Genomic DNA, 21,067 nt, shown 5'->3' on the forward strand with positions numbered 1-21,067 from the left:
GGACTCATTCCAGACTCAGTCTGTCAGGCCATCTCTGCATTTTCACAGAATTGATGAAGTAAACTTTTAGAAATCACCTCTTTTTGCTGCGGGCACCTGTATTACTTATTTAGGATAAAGCAATTTAAAATGCATTTTGCTTAGGAACTAGCGTGCTGCTTTCTTAAATAATTGGAATTTCAGACTGTGTTGAACGCAGGCGTGGAATCGTCACACCAGAGTTACTGATTTTGCTTAATATTTCCTTTTCTGATTTCCAGCAGTCCCTTTCCTCCCCAGCCCCTGGCAGGTGGGCTTCCCGGGGTTAAGACGGCTCTGCACTTTGTCTTCCACTTGGGAACCTTATCTCTATAGAGCTGTCTTAATTACCACCTTTATACAGATGCCCCAGGACCTTATCTCAGTCGTGGTATATCTTACGATTGACCACTCTACATCCCCCCTTTCCTTCCTTACCAACAGAACCCTCATTTTGTTTGGGGAAGCAGCCAGCCCAGCTTGTGAAAAGTTCCTGGCTAACTCTGCAGCTGGGGGTAGTCATGGGATGTCGTTCTGGCCAAAGAGATAGAGACGGAAGCCTGTGTGTTTCCGGGGCAGTTTTCCCTCTCCTGACATAGTGCTGCCCCTTCCTTTCCATCTCATCCCTCTTCTCCTTCCTGCCTGGACTGTGGGGCGGAGGTTGGCCATGTACCGAGGCTCGCGGGAGCTGGGGACATCTGTGGCATACCAGCCCTGGGCTGCTTGTCACTGGACTTCCTATTCTGTGAGAAAAAGAAACCCCCACTTGGCTAAAAGCCATGATACCCAGGTTCCTACTACCTGCAGCCAAGGACACCTCCTGACTGCTAATCCAGGTGAGATCCTTCCCGACAGCCCCAAGCCTTCATTTGCAGCTGTCCACAGGATTTATCAGCCTGGTGGCCCGCAGAACTTTGGACTCAGTAGACCCAAACTGATCTTAGTGTGGAGAGAAAAGGCACGCCATGGGCAGAAGAAATGGAAGCTTCCATCCTTGTGACCTCTCTCTAGAGCACTCCACCATCTTCCCTGTCACTTGAACTCTCTTCCCTCCTGGGTGCCAAGCACCTCTGATCCATCCCAAGCCCTGCTGATGCTGCAGCCCAAGCCCTTCCTCTCCCCCTCCCCGCACCCCTGGCTGCCGCCATCTTTGCTGCGGCCCACAGGATTTGCAGCTGAGAACCCTGTGCTGGCTCCCCGCCAGCCTCCCATCTCAGGCTCTGCCGTCGCTCTTCTGCTAGCCATGCTCCTTCCCCTGCAATTGCCCTGCACGTTTCTTGACCCCTCTTGAATGTCCTTCTGTGGTTTTGCATGCATTGACCTGCTGACCTAGTGGCCTAAGGCCAGGTTTGGTAGAAGCAGAGCCTGAAACAAGACTTCAGGGGCCCCTGGTTCACTGAGGGGGCTGCCAGGAGAAAGGGCACCAGGTTGGGGTTGGGTAGGAAGACAAGGAGAGATGCTGACCAAATCTGTGCTCCCAGCTGATCCCTTAGGAAGTGCTGGAGCTTAAATCATCCTCCCAGGGTGATCCCACCTAGAGGCCAGAGGGCTAGCCTTTTGTACCCCTCAGCTGTGGGGCAGATCTGCTGAGTGGGGGCTGGTATGTGCTGATAGCAGCCAGCACTTACAGCCCGGATCTGACACCAGCCCTTGGATGCCCAACAGGACTACGATATTGCCTTAACTCCTGCCTGCAACCCTACCCCCATCCTGGGCCATACTTTCTCAGCTATACCCAGTCACTTGCTGTTCCCCAGATTAACAGGCCTTTGTGCTTTGCTCATTCCCTTTCTTCTGCCCACAGTGTGCCTCTTCCCTCCCCACCCAGCTCCTCTTTGCTGTGCCCTCTGCTTGTGCTGGGCCTCCTCCTGGGCACCGTGACACATCCCATGTCTGTGCACCCCAAAGCAGGCTTCTCCCCAGTCGCAGGCTTCCTGCCTTGTCTTCTGTTCTTCTTTAGCAAGTGGAAGTCTTCATCTAAAACACAAAACCCCAAACACGATCTGAGTAACTATTTTCTCAGCTTTCCCTGGATGGTATATAACTCGTACCAGTCTAGTTCAAGGAGAAGTTAATTTATTTCATACTGTGGATGTCTTAAGGCTTCGCTCTCTTGGACTCCATGGGCACCGCTGGCTGATGGGCTGGGTGTTCTGTCGATCCTCAAGCCGTACTTCCAACTGCTTCCTGGGCCTCTCTGCCTAGTTCTTTATCCCCTCATAGTAATCACATCACCGCAAATCTTCAAAAATTGACTTACGTCGCTGTCTTTCCAGAACTGGGATGCAGCTTTCCGTTTGCACACTTCTTGCTGTGGATAGTCTTCCTTTCATCATTTCTCAGTAGAGCTCTGTCCTGTTCCTTCCTCCCATTCCTCACCAGGGCGGGGCGTGGGCTCCCCTTTCATCCGGACAACAGCAAGCGTCCAGTACCCTGCTTCTCTGTTCTGGGCGGCAGCCTAGCAGGCAGCAGGCTGGTGTTCCTCTTCTGCTGCTGTGAAGTCCTCTGCTCTCGGACACCTCCTTCCTTCCCAGGCGTGCTCTTTCAGCTGCCGTATTCACATCGGAGCTGTACCTGTTCGCCTTCCCAGGCAGCCCACCACCGCCACGTTGGCTTAGTCACTGCCTTCTCAAATTCAGATTTTTGTTTCTAACAGTCTATGCTTCATCAAGCCCTCATTATTAGAAACAAAACACCCTTCATATACACACATATATCCCATTTCTAAGCAGCCCCAGGTGGAAGGGCATGGACTTAGAGGTGAAGAGATGTGGGTCTGAATTCTCATCCCCTTCTCCATGCATGACCTTTGGCAGGTTAAATGCACAGCAGTCCAAGTGAAGTAAGTATTGTTGAGATTTACTGACATCCTGCCTAGGCTTTTCTCCCAGTAAATGGGAATGCCCTGTCCACTCTTGTACCAGTAATTATATAGGTCATTTGGCAGTTCCTCCTGTCCTGCTTGGTAGTGCCTATTCTACTCTTGCCTTGAATCGCTAATTCTTAATTTGGAAGATGTTAATGCCATTTCTACAAATGGACCGAAAGCGTGGACCTTGCCCTTAACCCATCGGGACCTTAACAAGGATTATTTCTTCATCAGGCATACGAGCATTTGAGAAGAATATGTTATGTTTTTGTGTGTGAGTAGAAATACATAATTTTGAAAGCCAAGTCTTTTCTGCATAAAGATGGTTAGCAAAGCTGTGATGTGGAGGCTCTCACCCCGGCAGTCTGAGTGAGAAGAGGGTCAAACCTAGGAGCCCTGGGGCCCTAGCACTTGGAGGAGATGGTAGGAAAAGAGCTACCATGAAGGAGATGGGAAAGGAGGACAGGAGGCTGCCATAGGACGGAAGAAGCTAGACAAGCCATTGGTGATGGCCTGCCAACAAAAGGCCTTGGAGGAATGCCTGAAACCACCATCACTTCTGAAACTCTCATAAGAAACCGAGTATTTATTCAGTAAATATGTACTGGATGCCTATTATGAGCCTCTTAACATCCTAGGCACTGTGAATTCAGTGATGAGTGAAGGGAAGATCCCTGTCTCCATGCCATCCATATTCTGGTTGGGGGGACAAGAGACAAAAGGAAAACTTTATAAGTAACATGTGTCATGATAGTGAGTGTTGCAAAGGCAAAAATAAGCACGCATCTAGGAATCGCTCCTTGGGTGGTTTTGGTAAGTAGGGCATGTCTAGTAGTAGTTTATCATTCTAAACTAAGCATTCTTCACATTAGGTAATGAGTTGAACCGACGGAGGGTCCAGATCACCAAAGTGAATGCAGAGTTGGTGGGGGTGAGGAGAGCTTTAGCGGAAGGGAAATGTTTGGGACACTTTGCTTCTCCAGCTCAGGCTGCAGATGCCAGGCCTGGAAGGTGAGTGTGAGCCCTCTGAAGCTCTAAGAAGGCCTCTGTCACCCTTCATTCATCCACTGATGTCACTCAGCAGTTTTTTTGAAGCCCTCTGATGTTCCAGTCGAGCTGGGTGTGAGGCTTGCGCACACAGAAAGGCAGGGGGAGGGAGCTCAGTGCCTATTCCTCAGACAGCTGGACTCGCTGAGTATCAACGTTCTTCAGTTTGCTTCTCCATAAAAATATACTTTTACCAGCTCAGCACACTGCCCCCAATACAGAAACTTAGTTTTGAGTTTTTGCTTTTAATTGCTTTATTTATGAGATATTGTGCCTAACGCACTAGAGATGCTTCAGGTTCCCAAAAATATTTTTTGTTGAGTGGTTTTCACATTTCTTTTCATCATAGTGTATGGACCCTCCTCCCCCACCCCCATGAAAATGGCTTTAAGCTTTCAGAAATAAAAGTAGCAACACACAGAATTCAGGTAGTATAAGAAGAATGCGAAATGGAAAGTGAACTTATCCACAATTGTTGATAGCAATTGTTGATAACTTCTCAATATCTTTATACCTATACACACTTAGGGATATATAAACAGTCTTCTCCTGCATTCTGATCGTTTTGTTAACTAAAAGTATAATTACTCTTGGATTAATGGTGCACCATTATGCAGTTGTTAACAAAACACACCCATGGCTTAACGTTTGTGTTCCTGAAACTTTAATGCAACCTGTCTTCCACCGAATTCTTAATTTCATCTTAAATTTAATTTAATTCTTAATTTCATCTTAAAGACGAAAGAAGTAAATGAACAGTGTGGGTGTTGCACAAGACTATGAACTGGTAAATCCCAGGTTCTCTGAGGGAGCGTCTCAAGGCCACTTACCTAGCTGTATGTCAGCTGTACGTTCGTGGAGATGACCCAGGTTGGCCCTCATTTGTGATGGCTGTGGAGCATGGAATCCACGTGGTCTCTTGTAAATCAGAAGAATACCTTCCAGGCTCAAGAAGGAGGATTTGATGAAACCGGGTGGAAAGTCAGATTCTCTTACCTTGAATGGAAACATCCTAGAACATGACTCTATCTATATGTCTTTATGTTTTTATAAAACCACTTTTTTTCTTACAGTATCTTTCTGTGTCAATAAATATAGGTACCCAGGGCGCCTGGGTGGCTCAGTCGGTTAGGCAGCTGCCTTCGGCTCAGGTCCTGGGATCGAGCCCTGCGTTGGGCTTCCCTCTTCAGTGGGGAGTCTGCTTCTCCCTCTGCTCATGTACTCTCTCTAACTCACTCTCTCTCAAATAAATAAATAAAATCTTTTTTTTAAAAAAGTGTGTACCTGGTACTTCAATAGTACTTCTCAAACTTTCATCATATGGCTCCCCCAATTTAGCAGATCTGGGGGGCCAGAGACTCTGCATTTCACACACTTCCAGGTGGTGCTGAGACTGTGATCCCAGATTCCACAGATTCTGCAATGATCATTTATCAACAGATTCCCTGTTGTCAGACATTGTAGATGTTTCTGTAGAGCTTATACTTCATTCTTTACTATTATAATTTTGTTAACTTTTTTTTCAGTTTTTGTCTTAGATATTTTGGGGAAGATACATTTTGGGGGGATGCTTATCTTGTTTGAAGACAGGTCATGGGCATGCAATGTACATTCCATCCATGCGAGATGTTTCCTAAGGACCTGCTATGTGCCAAGCTCTGTCCTAGATGTTGGAGATACAAAGGTGAACAGAGTTCTGGCCCTGCAGCTCATCTTCCAGGTACTTGCAGAATGATAGAAGAAACCTAAAATATACACAGACAGTGTCAGCTCATTGCAGTTAACAAAGATGGGGAAGTGTCTGGGGACAGCCATAGTGTTGAAAAATGATCTTCACAGGGGAGAAGGGTTTAAAGATGAAAAGTGGTTCACCAGGCAGATTGTTGGGATTCCCACTGGAATTCTATCATGTGCAAAGGCACTGAGGTAGCATTCTGGCACATCCAGGCTTCTAACAGTATTTTTTTGTGACCAGAGTGTTACAGGTTTGTCACCAGGAGTCATAAAACCTGAGACAAGCAGGAAACCATTCAACAGATACATATTTTAGAAAGATGGCTGGCTCTGAGGGGAGAGAATCAAGATGGATTCCAGGGACTTGACCACTGGAGGAATGTCAGTGGGCATCAGAAGTTCAGGGAGGTATGAACAAGAGCCTCTGGGATTGACTGGGGCCGGGAATGAAAGTTAGAAGCCTGGGGCACCTGGGTGGCTCAGTGGGTTGAAGACTTTGCCTTCAGCTCAGGTCATGATCCCAGGGTCCTGGGATCGAGCCCCGCATCAGGCTCTCTGCTCAGCATGTAGCCTGCTTCCTCCTCTCTCTCTGCCTGCTGCTCTGCCTACTTGTGATCTCTGTCTGTCAAATAAATAAAATAAAATCTTAAAAAAAAAAAAAGTAAAGAAAGTTAGAAGCCTGAGTTGAAAACCTCTGTCACAGAGGTTTTCAGCTTGGATGGCTGAGTGGATGGCACAGCTTCCAAATGATGTAAGGAATAGAAGAAAATGCCAGGTTCTGCTTCATAATGTCTGAGGTGAAGACAGCAAGTAGGCTGTCGGACACATAGTCTGAACTTAGGTGAGAGGTCTGCACAGAGGTAGGGGTTTGGAGGGGGTGTCTCTCCCTTGAGGTGTTGAGGGAAAGGCAGGTGGTGAAGCCTTGTGGTGAGTATTTGTGGGACAAGGGGAAGACTGGTGGTAGAGACCAGGACCCTTGAGTCATAAGGTGTATGTCTGGGATTTTAAAAGAAGGTTCAAGAGGTTTTAGAGGACGTGTTGGTGTAAGGTATCCCAAGCATGGTGTGCAGATGGAGTGAAGGAAGGTAGACAGGCTGGGAGTGGCTCGGCTCTCACAGGGAGCAGGGCCAGTGAGGAGCCAGTGAGCCCTGCGCATTTAGAGGTTTTACAAGTTGAGAGAGGTCTTGGGGGAGAGCGAGGCTACTGGCCAGGACCAGACCCTGGGGGAGAGTGTGGGGCTTCAGGAGGATGTTGCTTCTCTAGAAACACCAGGAAGAAAAATGGAACGGATGGAAGAAAGGACTCCATGATTGAGCTAGAGCCAAAACTGCGTCTGGAAATAAGGGTGACCAAAAGACACGAGCCTTAAAGCCCCAACAGATGAATCCTGTCAGATGAGAGTAGGTGCCTGTAAGGTCCCTTTCTGTGTGATAAGAGTAGCGACAACCAGCAGGTACACAGGACTTGTGATGGGTGACCCCTTTGCCTACATGAGTCCTGTGAGGTAGGTAATGTGACCACCCCCATTTTACAGATGAGGAAACTGGGCTTGCAGGAGTGAGAGTGACTTGCCCCAAGCTTCCCCACTGGTAGGTACAGGAGCTGAGCCCAGGCGTCAGGCTGCACATCCCGTGTTCTCACACTCCCTCTCCTGAGATCCTCTCCCGTGCGATTAGGAAAAAAACCCCAAACAGCTGTTTTTGTTTTTAAGCATTTGCATGGATTGTATTGTGTGGCAGTGACAGTGAGAAGAGGAAGGGGTTCAGGACAGCAGACTCTGCTGCCCTCAGAGCCCCTCCCTTCCTCGAACAATCCCACGTGGTGGCAGGGGAGCACCATCTGCCGTGGCAGTCAGTGCCCAGCAGGAAACCTGAAACCACCGATGTGCTTCGGGCAGGGAGGACTTTCATGCAGGGGACTGATGGCAAAGACGGCAGCAGTCTGGAAAATTCGAGTGAGAAAGAAATGTTAGCCAGGGGCGCCTGGGTGGCTCAGTTGGTTGAGCATCTGACTCTTGCTTTCAGCTCAGGTCATGATCTCAGGGCCATGAGATCGAGCCCCTCGTTGGGCTCAGTGCTCAGCTTGGGGTCTGCGTGAGATTCTCCCTCTTCCTCTGCCCCTCTGCCTGTGTTCTCTCTCTCTTTCAAATAAATACATAAATAAAATCTTTTAAAAAAAGGTGTAGAAGTGTTAGCCAGAGATCAGGAAGCTTCTGTTACCCAGGACTGAAGCTTATACTTGTCACAAAGCTGTTGGAGGTGTCCTCACTTCTCTTGAGTAGAAACTGAGGATGCTAGATGCCCACCGATGCCGCTGGAGTCACATGTAGTCACCCTCTCTTGCCTGTGCCTGTCACCGCCCCTGCCAGAGGCTGCACTCTATCAGGGGACAGGAAGGGCTGCTTCTCTCCTGTCTTGCCGTCTTCTACCAGGAGGCCCCACAGTCACAGCTTATCAGGAAGTGGGTGGGCCAGTTCCGGGAAGGGAATTTTACAGGCTTACTCGGGATGGCGCTGTCCAGCACAGTGGAGACGGGCTCCTCTCTGACACTGCAGTCAATGTTTACTGGAGGTCCGCCATGGGGTGAATGGCATGTCATTCTGGCTGGAAAAACAGACATCTTAGAAACTGTATATGTACTGGTTGTGGGTCGCCTGCTAGTTCCTACCAGTTGGCTGGCCACGTGTTGAAGCACCCCACAGTTATGGTGTTTAAACATTTCTAGGCCAGTTGTTCTTCAGCAGGGGCTTGCTAGTGAGTTCCTTGGCACTGCTTCTTGAAATTATTCAGAAGGTGCACATCTAGGAAAATTCTTGCTATGCAGGTAGAATTGGGGTTGAGGGACAGGTTGTTTCCAGTAATGAGAACATTAACTACTTGAACATCAATTTGGTAAAAGATTTTTTTCAAAGGAAATGACACAACTTGAATGGAAATCAAGTGTATAATGACATACACAACTGCCTCTTGGCTGAAAGACTGTAGTAAAGATATTGTTTCTTAATATATACATTTATCATAATAGCATACTCTAATAGGTGCCTACATTAGCCAAGCTATGGCTTCACTTTTAATTAACAACTGTTTAAGAAAGACAGTGGTTTTTCTCCATCTTCTGAGAGTCCCGAGGCAGGCAGCCCAAGGTGGAAAGGCAGCTCTGTCCTTGGGATTGCCTGGGGACCCAAGCCCCTACTCTGCTGCTCTTCCACCATCCCTTGGTGGTATGCTGTCTGGGTGGCCCAGAGTGGCTCCCCCTGTGTCAGTATTTCAACCAGCAGGGAAAGAAGCAACCTTGGAAGTTGTACACGTCACTTTTGCTCATCCCGTTGGCTAGGACTTAATCATGAGATCGTACCTAGTTCCAAGGGAGGCTGGGAAATGTAGTCTTTATGCTGGGAGGCTACCCTCCTAGCTAAAAATCCAGCATTTTACCAAGCTGAGAGGAAGGGGGAAACTTATACAGGGGTGGACATACTGATTTTTACTTCAACACCCCCTAGAATATTATTTAGTAATTAAAAACTTGAGAACGCAATGAATTCAAAAGGATGAATAGGCAGGTATACTCAGGAACAAATAATTTTTTAAAGAAAAGTATCTTTTAAAATTGCCATTTTTTCCCTTAATGTAACACTTTTGTTCAGTTTCTAATGTGACACTTCCTCTTTAAACTTTTTTTTTCTTATAGAAAACTTCAAATGTACAAAATCTTGAGAATATTGCATAATGAGTCCCAGGTACCCAGTGCCGAGCTTTGACAATCAGTTTAAAGCTAGCGTTGCCTTAGCCATTCCCCCACGTGCACTCTTATCCCCTGACTTTTCTGAAGCAGACCCCTGTTCCATCTGTAAATAGTTCCGCATGTACCTCCAAAAGGTATAGGCTCTTGAAAAAACATTAGGCTTTTTATTTGGCGATAACTGTAGTTTCATGTGCAGTTGTAGAAAATGCAGAGATCCCATGTACCCCCTTACTAGTCTCCCCCACTGGCAGCATCTTGCTAAACCATAGTACAATGTCACTGCTACGATGTGGAGGGGGATACAGTCGAGACACAGAATATCTCCATCATCACAAGCATCCAGCCATACGCAGCCCACCCCTCCACAACTCCTGACAGCTACTAATCTGTTCTCCATTTCTGTAATTTTGACATTTCAAGAGTATCACGTACATGGAATCATGCTGCGCACAAACTTTTAGTCTTGGCTTGGCACAGTTGCCTTAGATTCACTCGGGTTGTTGGGGGTATCACGAGTTCATTCTTGTTTATTGCTGAGTAGTACTCCGTGCTCTGGCCGTGTCGCCTAAGGGCTTTTTGTAAACATCACCTGCCTGACTCTCCCTCCTTTTCCTGCCCCTGGCTTCTGTTCTCTTCACAGCAATGCCCAGTGAGTATAACTGTGTGAAACTGAGAAGTGATCGCTCGAGACCCTCTCTGCAATGGTACACCCGAGCTCAGAACAAGATGAGAAGACCCAACTTGATACTTAAAGACATCCTCAAGTAAGTATGAGCCCTTGGGCCTTGAGAATCCCTCTGGCCGGGTCCGCTGTGGGGAGCTGGGAGAAGAGTGCAGTGGGACCCGAAGGGTGGCTCTCATACTTGCTCGGAGAAGGTCATATAAAGGCACATTCAGTGCAGGTTCTGTACACAGATGTCTGGGTTTATGCATCTGGCTGTCCTTGAGAGGGCAGCGACAGCCAGGGAGCGGCTCTGTCCCTGAGCCTCAGTGACCGAGAGAGCAGCTCCTACGTGCACTGTGGTCTCAGTATTATGTAATGAAAGAGGGCTTTCCCCCTTAGCTGTTTCAAGTAATCTAAAAATACAGTTAATTAATGTCCCCTACAGGATTTTGGAGGCCTTAAATATTGAACACTAAAAAAGATGACAGGTGTTTCAGCCAGGTCACCCTTATATCCTGATAAGTGGTAGAATTGGTAAGGAAGGGATTTGGAGGTTGTGTTTGGTAGCAGCCAAACCAAGTTGAAAAACACCCTTGAAAAACACTGAGCACCTGGGTGGCTCAGTTGGTTAAGCGTCTGCCTTCAGCTCAGGTCAGGATCCTGGGGTGCTGGCATTGAGTCCTGCCTCAGGCTTCCTGCTCAGTGGAGTCTGCTTCTCCCTCCCCTTCTCCCTCTGCCCTTGTCACCACCCCATCCCCCATCTTCTCTCTTGTTCTCGCTCTCAAATAAATAAAATCCTTTTTTTAAAAAGGGGAAAAAAAAAAAAGGAAATCACCCTCTTGAAAATACCCCTAATTTAGGAGGTGTAGAAGGAGGAAGGTGGAAAAAGGAAATGTACGTTAATATTTTCCATCTCCTTTTGTCATCATCCCATATTTACTGAGGCCTGACATGCCCAGCACTGTGTGGGACGCCAGCCCTTGGCAGTGACGAGGTCCTCCTGGGCCCTCGCTGCACACAGTGTGGGCATGACAGAGTCATGACCAGGCATTCCAGTGCAGTGTCCTCACTGGTGTAGGTACGGGGCCTGCTTTTAACACACTGTTGTTCCTTCCTTCCTCATTTGTATGTTCGTAATCAAGATAAGGGAATTATTATATGCATCAAGGTAGTACCTTTTCGGGGGAGGGGAGCTGGGGAGAATAGAGGTAATACTACATTCACAACATCTGAAATTCAAAAGATATTAAAAGTACTCAGTAAAATATCATATCTTTCCTGCCCGCCGCTTAAAGGTAACCAGTATTACCAGTGTTGTGTACATAAGAAATTGTGTGTGTGCATGTGTGACTCTCCCCCTGCTTTTACACAGATGGTAGCATCCAATTCACTTAACATGGTACTCCATCAAAGGGGAAGATTAGGGTGCTTGTCCAGGTTTTCTTGGGGGAGCGTGTTGAAAGCAGAATCAAGAAGTCTTGAAAACACTTCCTAGCAATACTTTCCTTCATCATCCTCCTTACATATTAAGAAATATTTAGCATCTATTGTGTATAGTATATTGTGCTAGATGCTGGTTTTTTAAATTGCCCCTTCTTTAGAAAAGAGATCATTTTCCCATTAAGATTATTCCTCATTTGTGTTACTTTCTCAGTAACTCAATGTGGGATTGAGTCACACATCAGGCTCTACAGCCCGTGGGGAGTCTGCTTGAGATGCTCTCTCTCTCCCTCCTCCGCCCCCCACTTGCACTCCCACTCTCCAAATTAATAAATAAAGACATAATCTTTTTTTAAAAAAAGATTTCTAGAACCAGGATTCGACTCAATTCTTTTCTCCTAACCCTGTGTGTGTATGTGTGTGCACGTGTGTATTTTAAACTATATAAAAATATGAGTTTGTTGGATTTTTTTTTTAAGATTTTATTTATTTATCTGACAGACAGAGACCACAAGCAGGCAGAGAGGCAGGCAGAGAGAGAGGAGGAAGCAGGCTCCCCGCCCAGCAGAGAGCCCAATGCGGGGATCGATCCCAGGACCCTGGGATCATGACCCAAGCTGAAGGCAGAGGCTTTAACCCACTGAGCCACCCAGGCACCCAAGTTTGTTGGATCTTTAAAAGCAGTTTTTGTAGATGGTCTTAAGGGTGACTGGTGGTTCTTTTTCACCTCAGTTAGCCTCATTTCTGGGTAGAATCTTTAGAGCAATAATTGAGTAGATTATTTATTTTGTTTTCTTATTTTTTTAAGGCTTCCTGTATTTTCCCCCCGTTTTTAAAAATTGTGGTAAAGTAGCCATAACATAGTATTTACCATCTGAACCATTTCTATACAGTTCAGTGATAGTAAATACATTCACAAGGTATGCAGCCCTCGCCCATCCACCTGCAGAACTCTTTGCATCTTGTAAAACCAACACTCTCTACCCGTTAAGCACTGACTCCCTCCCTTCCCCTCTCCCTGGCCCCCTGGCAGTCCCCATTCTACTTTTTGTCTCTGTGGTTTTTGAGTCTGTGCTTCATGTAAGTGGAATCATACAGTATTGGAAAAACTGACAGTATTTTAAAGTGGCGAAAAATCGAAGCTGAGTTTCTATAGCTCAAAAGCTATTACCTGGTTTTGTAAAGTCCAGTGGTTTGCAGTGTGATTCATATTTTTGCATAAAAATGTTTTCTCTGTATTACAACAAAAATAGTCATAAATGACTAATTTTTCTTGTCAGGCAAGTAAGAAGTGGTGCCTTAAGTTGACCACAAAGGTCACCTTAAAGGCTGTCTTTCTATGTTACCTAGCAGGCAAGCTCAGTCTTGGGTAGGTTTTCCCTTATTTCACGTGATTTCTCTTGATTGTCCTGTAACTGCATCATTATACTAATTGATTTTTTTTTTCCAGGTGTACCTTGCTCGTGTTTGGAGTGTGGATCATTTATATTCTCAAGTTAAATTATACTACTGAAGAATGTGACATGAAAAAAATGCATTATGTGGACCCGGACCGTGTAAAGGTTAGATATACCATTGGTGTGGCTTGAATTAAAATATTTTCAAGTTTGTACCTAACCAGAAATATCATCTCTAAAGGGTTATAAGTAAGTCCTCAGGAAAGTTATAAACGGAAGGGGAACACTTCATCTTAGCACTCCAAAATCAGAGACAACCCCTCTCCCCCCAGCAAAACAAATAACCTACCCACTGCCCCTGCAGCATTTTTCCCCCATGCACTGAAGTCGTTGGGGGGTGGTGAGTTGCCTTTGACGCCCTCTAGGCACCTGCGTGGGGCTAGTTGCTGTGACGTTGCCAGCACACTTGTCCTTAGAACCGGGGGCAAGTTCTCTCAGAATCATGTCATTCCTGGGTTTTAATTTTCATTTTAATGAGTTCACACTGTGTTTCAAGCTTTTTCATTTCAATTTATATTTATTTTTCTAAATCAGTTGACCTAGTTAATGCTAACTTCACGGATTATCCGAGTGGTTAGATGATGCAATAGGTTCCATCCTGGATGAAAGAAGAGAGGCTCTGAAGTCAGGTAGGAAGGCAATAAGGAGGCCAACGTGTGCGGGCGCTTTATTGTCATCACGACAAGGACATGTCCCCGTATTCTCACCCTCTGACAGATGAAGGCTGGGAGCTTAAGCTGCTTGCCCAAGTTCACATCTAGTGAACTTCAGTTTACTGAAGTTTAGTAAACCAGTTCAGTTAACCAATTTAGTTAACCAGTTCAGTTCATCTAGTTTAGTGTGCACTGTCTAACTGTTTTAGAAGTGCTTCAGCAGTATAACCACATTTAACCCTCATACTGGGAACTATCCTGACCTCCCAGCTCAGGCGATGGAAAAGCAGGGAGAGTAAGCGGCCTGTTTAAGGTTATCTTCACTGGCCAGTGGTGGAGTTGGGCCTTGGACTCCGCAGCGCCCCTCAGAGTCTGAGCTCCTGCTGGCTGCTCTCTGCCCCGGTAGGGGAGGTCCACAGAAAGGAGCCAGAAGTTACAGGTAGGCTGATGCAGAGAGGTGGGACCTTGCATTTCTGACCTAGTTTCGAGTCTGAATGCCATTTAGTCAAAGACAAGACCTTGGGCAAAGTTACTTAATTGTTTTGAGTCCCAGTTTTCTCAGTGCTAAAATGTGGACAACAACATGTGTGGGACAGGACAGTCCCCAAAGTTGAATAAGATAATGTGCATGGAGCTCTTTTTCTAGTCTGGGTTTTTAGTAATGCATTTTTTCTTCCATCTTTATGTCCTGCAAAGTGCCTGTCCTATTCTGTGAGACAGGCATGGAGAAACAAGAAAACAAGATGAGGGTGACTAATAAATGCGTGGTGTGGCTCTGAGGAGCTGTGGTGTGTCCCAGAGCCTGCCGTCCCCTGCTGGGCTGTCTCCGGAGGCTGGCCAACTCTCTCCATCCCACCAGCATCAGCTCATCCATGCTGCTGGGCCAGGACGTGTCCTCTGCCTTAGCTTGGGCCTCCCGCCTCCCTCTCCGGCTGGCCTTGCAGACGTCCTGATAGCCATGAACTCTTCTCCTCACGGTGTTTGTCCACGTTCTCTTTGTGGCCTCTTTCTCCCGTCCGTTTAATTAGTCACACTGTGGACCATCTGACTGACTGCAAAGATAATCACTCTCAAGACTGGGTTAATTGAGGAGAGACAGGAGCACTGGCATGCCGGGGTCCAACGCCCCATTTCACAAGTACAAGATGGAGAAGACGTGCTGTAGCAGCAGCTGCAGTGAAATCTACTTCACAGGTTTAGGGCCTGTTCCGTGGCTGCCCACAGCTGCTCCCTGCACACTGCTTTAATAGACCAGGGATGGTCTGCCTGTTGTCGTCCCTGCAGAGCTCCGACAAGTGCTCTGATCATTATGCCTATTACTCCGTAAGTTTCCCCAAGGAGTCCTAATGACTTCTGAGGATGACCAGAGAAGAGACTCGAGACCAAGTCCCCGAGGAACCTCCGAAGGGATGGGAATGTTTGCATAGCCAGAAGGACAGATGGCCTGCACATGGCAGCTGCGGGCCTCCGGGACAGGCAGGTCTGCTCAGGTGGCCTTAATGGCAGTCGCACAGATACAGAGATGGCAGTCAAGTGTAAAGGACAAGGATGTGATGGTCCAAGGTGTCCGAAGATGGGATTAATGGGCCGCCTTTGTGGCGCATCTCCGGAGCTCTTGAAGCAAAGCTGGGTAACAGTTTGGTCCTGTAGATAGAATTCAGGCATCAGACAATTTGCAGTTCATGGGCTTTTCTGATCATCCCTTGCAACCCCGAGCATCTGTGGTTCTCTGTAACTTTACCAGTACTAGGCTGGAAAGAATCATCTGGTCTCTTCCCTGCTCTCAGTGCTGGTCCCCGACTCAGTGCCTTTGACACAGAACCTCAACTGTACGCTGAGACTCCTCTGAAACTTCCCAGACTCCATTTGACATAGTAGTTTTCATAAGCATTTTGTTGTCTCATCTAAAGTAGAAATGATTCGCAAACGTAGATGGTGTTTATAAAAGCAGACAGTTTCTGGGATTCCGGGAATAGGAATACTGCTCCAGGTGCCCTTTGACATCCTCTGCTGTCACCTGTCGCCCCAGGTTCATGTCTCCTTACCTGCCTTTCTGCATCCAGGCATGCCCTACTATGGGGGTAGTAGTATTTCCAAAAATTAAATCTGATATAGTGCTTCCCAGTTTCAAACTCTGAACTTGTTCTCTTTACCTTTAATATCAACTCCCAAGTCTGGTCTTAGGGCTCTTTGTGCCTTGGTTCCTGCCAGTCTCTTCAGCCTCCTTTTGCTGCCCCATGTCCCAGCCCTGCCTGTTCCAGGCACTAAATCCCCTCACAGTCCCTTGGTTCTTCCTCTTTTTGGTTTTGATTTGTATTTCCCTGGTAACTAATGACGAGCTTCTTTTTTGTGTTCGCTCATTGGCCATTTGTATGTCTTCTAAGGAGAAATGTCCATTCAAGCTCTTTGGCCAGTCCTTCATTGGGTTATTTGTCTTTATATTACTGAGTTGTAAGAGTTCTCTAAAAATTCTGCCTACTAGTCCCTTAATCAGATAATATGGCTTGTGAGTATTTTCTCCCATTTTGTGAATTGTCTTTTCACTTTCTTGCTGGTGTCATTTTCAGCACCAAAGTTCTTTCTTTTTTTTTTTAAGCTCAAAAGTTTCTAGTTTTGGTGAGGTCCAGTTTATTTTTCCTTTTGTTCCCTGTGCTTTTGATGTCATATCTAAGAAATCCATTTCCTAAGCCTGTGTTTTCTTCTGCAAGTTTTATAATAAAGTTTTAGCTCTTAAACGTAGGTCTTTAATTTTTTCTGAGTTTGTATATGGTGTGAAGTTGGAGTCCAGCCTTTTTCTTTTGAATGTGGATATGATGTTTTTCTGGCACCATTTGTTGAGAAGACTTTCCCTGATGTTTTACTGTGTTTGTTCTAACTTCTCTGCCTGGAGCCCTTTCCATCCCGTGGCCTCTCTGCTCCTTATCTTTTACATGAACTCTCAACTCAGAAGTTACCTTATCTAAGAAGTCTTAATCCGATCAGCCTTCTCTGTCTTCTGGAAACGCCTTTATACTTTATACCTTAATCCTAACACTTACACTGTAGAATTTTAACTGTCTTTTTCACTTGTCCTTTAAGCAAGCCCTGGGAGGTGGGGATTGTGTACTAACATTTTGTGTTAAAGAATATGTACTTAGGTATATTCAACTCCAGAGAGAGGGGAAATATTACTGAACCATGGTGTGGTGCCTGATCTCTGAACTCCAGTGGAATAGAAAATCCACAGTTAAATAACAAGCAATCCAGTAACGTACATTAAGTTTGATATCCCTTTAAAGAATAGGTCAGATAGTTTCTGTTCAACTTCTCATATCCACCAGTGGATAGTAGACAGAAAAAAAAAAAAAAAATCTCCCCATCCCTTTTCCCCTAAACCATGATTAGGAGTCCTCCATTTAGGCTGATAGCACCAGTTTCAAAACCTAAGTTCACTGCAGGGCCAATAACAGCCTGTCAGGGCCCCCAGTGCCCTTCCCTGATTGGCTGCTGTGAGGATTCCTGACCAGTCCCTGACAAGGGCATCGGGAGTATCTGATGGGCATTGGGAGTATCTGAGGTCAGCCTCCCAGGCCCCACCACCTACCTGGAGAAAGGGTGTTAGCTTCCCACACAAAACCACAGTTCCGTAAGAAGGAGCAGAGAAATGAAGACCCGGTAGGCAGCCCACAGGGACGGCTACATCAACCCAGTTCTAAATCAAAAAATCATTATTTTTTCCAGTTACAAAAATAACACCAAAACTTCAAGTAATACAGAAATGAATAAAGTAGAAAGTTCCCTGTAGTTATAGAGAAAGATGAAAGACTCAGGGGGTAGTTATAAAAGTGCAACGTGTTTCTGAAAGCCTTGGTCAGTTCAGAAACTAATAAAGTAGAAAGGGCAGGCCTGCTATGACCATGGTAGGATTAGGGATGTTTTAAATTTTTTTTTATTAAGACTCTTTTTTATAGGTTTTTCACATTGTTGACACTGTCAGAATGTCCCACTTTTCACAGTGGTCCTGACAGGTTGTCCTTCATTCCAGGCCAAGGGAGCAGTGTGTGCAGAAAGCATGTGCCCCCCAGGGCTTTGCAGATTAGACGTACAGCTGGAGTTGGATATCGCTGAGGATTGGCGTGGGGGAACAGCAGGGTAGAAGACTGAAAATGAACCAGGACCAAAGAGGGAAAGGCCTTGAGTGCCACACTGAGCCAGTTCCAAATTTGATATCAGATCATGTTTCACTAAGCAAAATAAAAAACCATCTCTCGAGTCCCCAGAGTAGAGGAAGTGGTCCTGGCGTTTTGAATGGCTGTGAGGTGGGGTGAGCTCCCTACAAAGAAAACTGTGTCTCTAGGCTGTTGGTGGGGTTTGGTCTTTCCCACTGAGAGCGAGTAGACAAATTTGAATTGTTGGGGATATAGGTAAGCAGAAGATGGTATCAAAGCCATGAGGCCCCGTTGGCTCTGTTGAGGATATTCTGCAGCCTGCCGTGTTCGGGGACCCCGCTAACCCTTGTTTCTGAGCATGATCTGGTTGTGCTGGCCCCGGCCTGTGTTAGTACAGCAGCAGAAGTGTGGCCATGGTGGTCATGGGTTTTGTCTTTTCTATTTAAAGATGCCCCTTAAGGGTGCCTGGGTGGCTCAGTTGGTTGAGCAACTGCCTTCAGCTCACCTCATGATCCTGGTGTCCCGGGATCAAGTCCCGCATCGGGCTCCCTGCTTGGCGGGGAGTCTGCTTCTCCCTCTGACCCTCCCCCTTCTCATACTCTCTCTCTCTCTCAAATAAATAAATAAAATCTTTAAAAAAAAAAAAAAAAAGATGCCCCTTAACATGCCATTTCTTTAAAAAGACTGACAGTGGTCTCTGTCAGGATTTGGACACTTTGAAAGCGCATTGCAGATGTGAAATTGCATTTAAAAGTTGTTTGAGGAGAGACGAGGGCGCATTGCTGTCCATCTAGGTTTGGGCTGCATGGTTGCAACAGTTTGAACTAGGCCCTCTCTCTTCTCAGAGAGCTAAAAACCACACACCACCCAGGGGACTGCATTTTCTGCTGTGTAGTTAATTATGGCCAAATTTACTTCTCTCTGACTCTGCAGATCTACACTCATGTAGCTAAGGTAAGCAGAGTGACCTGGGCTAAGTTTTTAGTCCAGGGACTTGCACCTCTAGACCGCTTTTTTCCTCTCCTCAGTGTTGGTCCCTTGCCCCAGACCATCCTCGAATATCGAAGATGAGGGAACTGAAGCCTTGACCTAGGGCCAGATGCTTTAGTCAAGGTTACACTGCTGGTTCATAGATCTAGAACTGTATCTAGCATCCAGGTCTTCTGATGGTTTTTTCCTAACCATTTACTGTGACAAAATATACACAGCATAAGATTTATTCCTCTTAAGCATACAGTTTTATAGCATCCGTGCATTTACACGGTTACATCACCCTCACCCCAGTCCAATTCTAGAACATTCTGTCACCCGAGTGAGTTTGCTCACCTGTTGTTCTCTGTCCCCACCCTCAGCAACCAGTCCCTGGCTGCCACTGACTGCTTGAGTTGTAACTGTGGTGTTCTTTCTGTGGCTTGGTTATTCAGATTTTGCCCTGCTGGTAGCCAGCGGAAGGTTCCAGATGACTAACGTGAGTTGAGGGTGGCAGTGGCTTTGCCCATGGTTGCTGTTCTATGATGGTACTCCAGTCTTCACATGTAATACCGGGGGCGCAGAGTGGCCTGGTGAGGAGGAGAGAAGGACCAGCCTTTTCCAGACAGGAACTGAAAGTTTCATGAGGTAACTCATGGCTTACATTCACGTGGTTTGTGGCTGAGTTGGACTCCCACCGGGTTTGGTTAGCTCCAGCCCCCAAACTCTGCTTCAATCTCAGTGCTGTGCCCTGTCCCAGATGTAAAGAAAGAAAAGAGAACATTGCCTTTTACAAAGAATTATGCCATTTACTTATATTTTTGAGAAGTATTGTCCTCAAAAGTATGCAGTAGAAACAAAAGTGGAGACTTTGCTGAGGAAAATTACTTTGATTTTTTTAAACACCCTTCAGTGAATTTTCACATCATGGTCTCCTGTGGCAGATGGCCACCTCACTGACAACTGGAACTACCAGCCGTTTGTTTAGTCTTAGTTGTGGGCGGCCAGTGAGCTCAGCCTGGAAGACTTGTAAAAACCGAAGCCCTCATTTCCATGCCTTGGTTTGAGAGGAGTAGGAGTTCCTGTATCTTTGCGAGAGCCTCCGGTTCTCTGCACCCCCACTGTGGCCCTCACCCTGGACGAATGCCACCTAGACCTCTCCACGTCCTTCCTCTCTGGCCTGCTTTGGCTCCCAGCTTTGGAGCTTTCTGTAGCAGGAGGAAGAGGAAGGTCACAGTCCTTTCTTTGTCATGGCTCCTCGAGAAACGCTTCTCCTCCCCAGGCTGCCCCTTGAAGCATGGAGGAGGCAAGAGAGAGGCTGGACCAGCTTCTCATTAGAAGAAACGATCCCCAGGGCTTTCTCAGGGCTTCTAACACGTCTCTAGATGAGATGAAACAGAAGGAGAAAAAGAACTGCTGTCACTGTAGATGGTTCCAGTGGCCTTTCGAACATTCATTCCTCCTGGGATTGTTGTGTTGCAAGCTGCTGTGAGAGAGTCACGGTCGGAGGGTGCTTACCAAGCCTTGTGCTCTTCTCCTAGCCTAGAAAATTAAATTTGAAGCCCGAAATGGAGCTCTTTGCCAGAATGGAAATGGAATGAAATTTCTCTCCTTCCAAATGAAACTTCTTTTTTTTTTTTTTTTTTTTTTTTTTTTTTTTTTTTTTAAAGATTTTTTATTTATTTATTTGACAGACAGAGATCACAGTAGGCAGAGAGGCAGGCAGAGAGAGATAGGAGGAAGCAGGCTACCCGCTGAGCAGAGAGCCGGATGCGGGGCTCGATCCCAGGACCCTGAGATCATGACCTGAGCCGAAGGCAGCGGCTTAACCCACTGAGCCACCCAGGTGCCCCCCAAATGAAACTTCTAAAGAGGAAATTTGGCAGCCCAGGAGAGCCGAGGCCAGTTTCCTGGCGCAGTCACCTACTGCTCTTTCCAGTCGTGCGCCGATCACAAAGCTGCTCTGGGTTCCTCCGGGTCCTTCTCAGATGCTCATTTCTGTCCTCGGAGATCTGCAACAGCAGATGCTTGACATGTCATTCTACAGCAAAGGATTCAGCCTCTTGTTCTTTAAGACTTGCTGTTGTAACCTTCAGGCCTCTAGTCTCGAGACCGACATGGGTCCTGTGGGTGGCCCTCTGTTCACCCTGCCCCCGCTGACAGGGTGGCGAGTCTCTGCGGGCTGCGAAGTGACGTGGGCTGGGCCTTCCTTGCTGGTGCTGCTCGGGGTCACGACTGGTCCTTGCACAGCTTTCCCAGTGATACTCATGAAGATGCCAATTTGTATCTAATCTCTTATTCTTAGTGGTGGTGTTTGCTGCTCTGGG

At 46.7% G+C, this 21,067-nt stretch overlaps 1 protein-coding gene across 3 annotated transcripts in view; it reads left to right on the forward strand.

The window, feature by feature from the left end:
- ST3GAL5 (ST3 beta-galactoside alpha-2,3-sialyltransferase 5) overlaps nt 1-21,067 on the forward strand; it is a 54,686-nt gene that overhangs the window by 14,545 nt on the left and 19,074 nt on the right. For 2 of the 3 annotated variants that reach the window (XM_082743487.1, XM_082743488.1), the window contains exons 2-3: nt 10,050-10,173; nt 12,964-13,075. In XM_082743487.1, the coding sequence (XP_082599613.1) occupies nt 10,050-10,173; nt 12,964-13,075 (236 nt within the window). Of the gene's footprint in view, nt 1-10,049; nt 10,174-12,963; nt 13,076-21,067 lie in introns of those variants that run through there. The other variant, XM_082743490.1, reaches the window with a different exon arrangement.

This window comes from Mustela nivalis (genome assembly GCF_964662115.1).
Source record: "Mustela nivalis genome assembly, chromosome: 8".
Lineage (NCBI taxonomy): Eukaryota > Metazoa > Chordata > Mammalia > Carnivora > Mustelidae > Mustela > Mustela nivalis.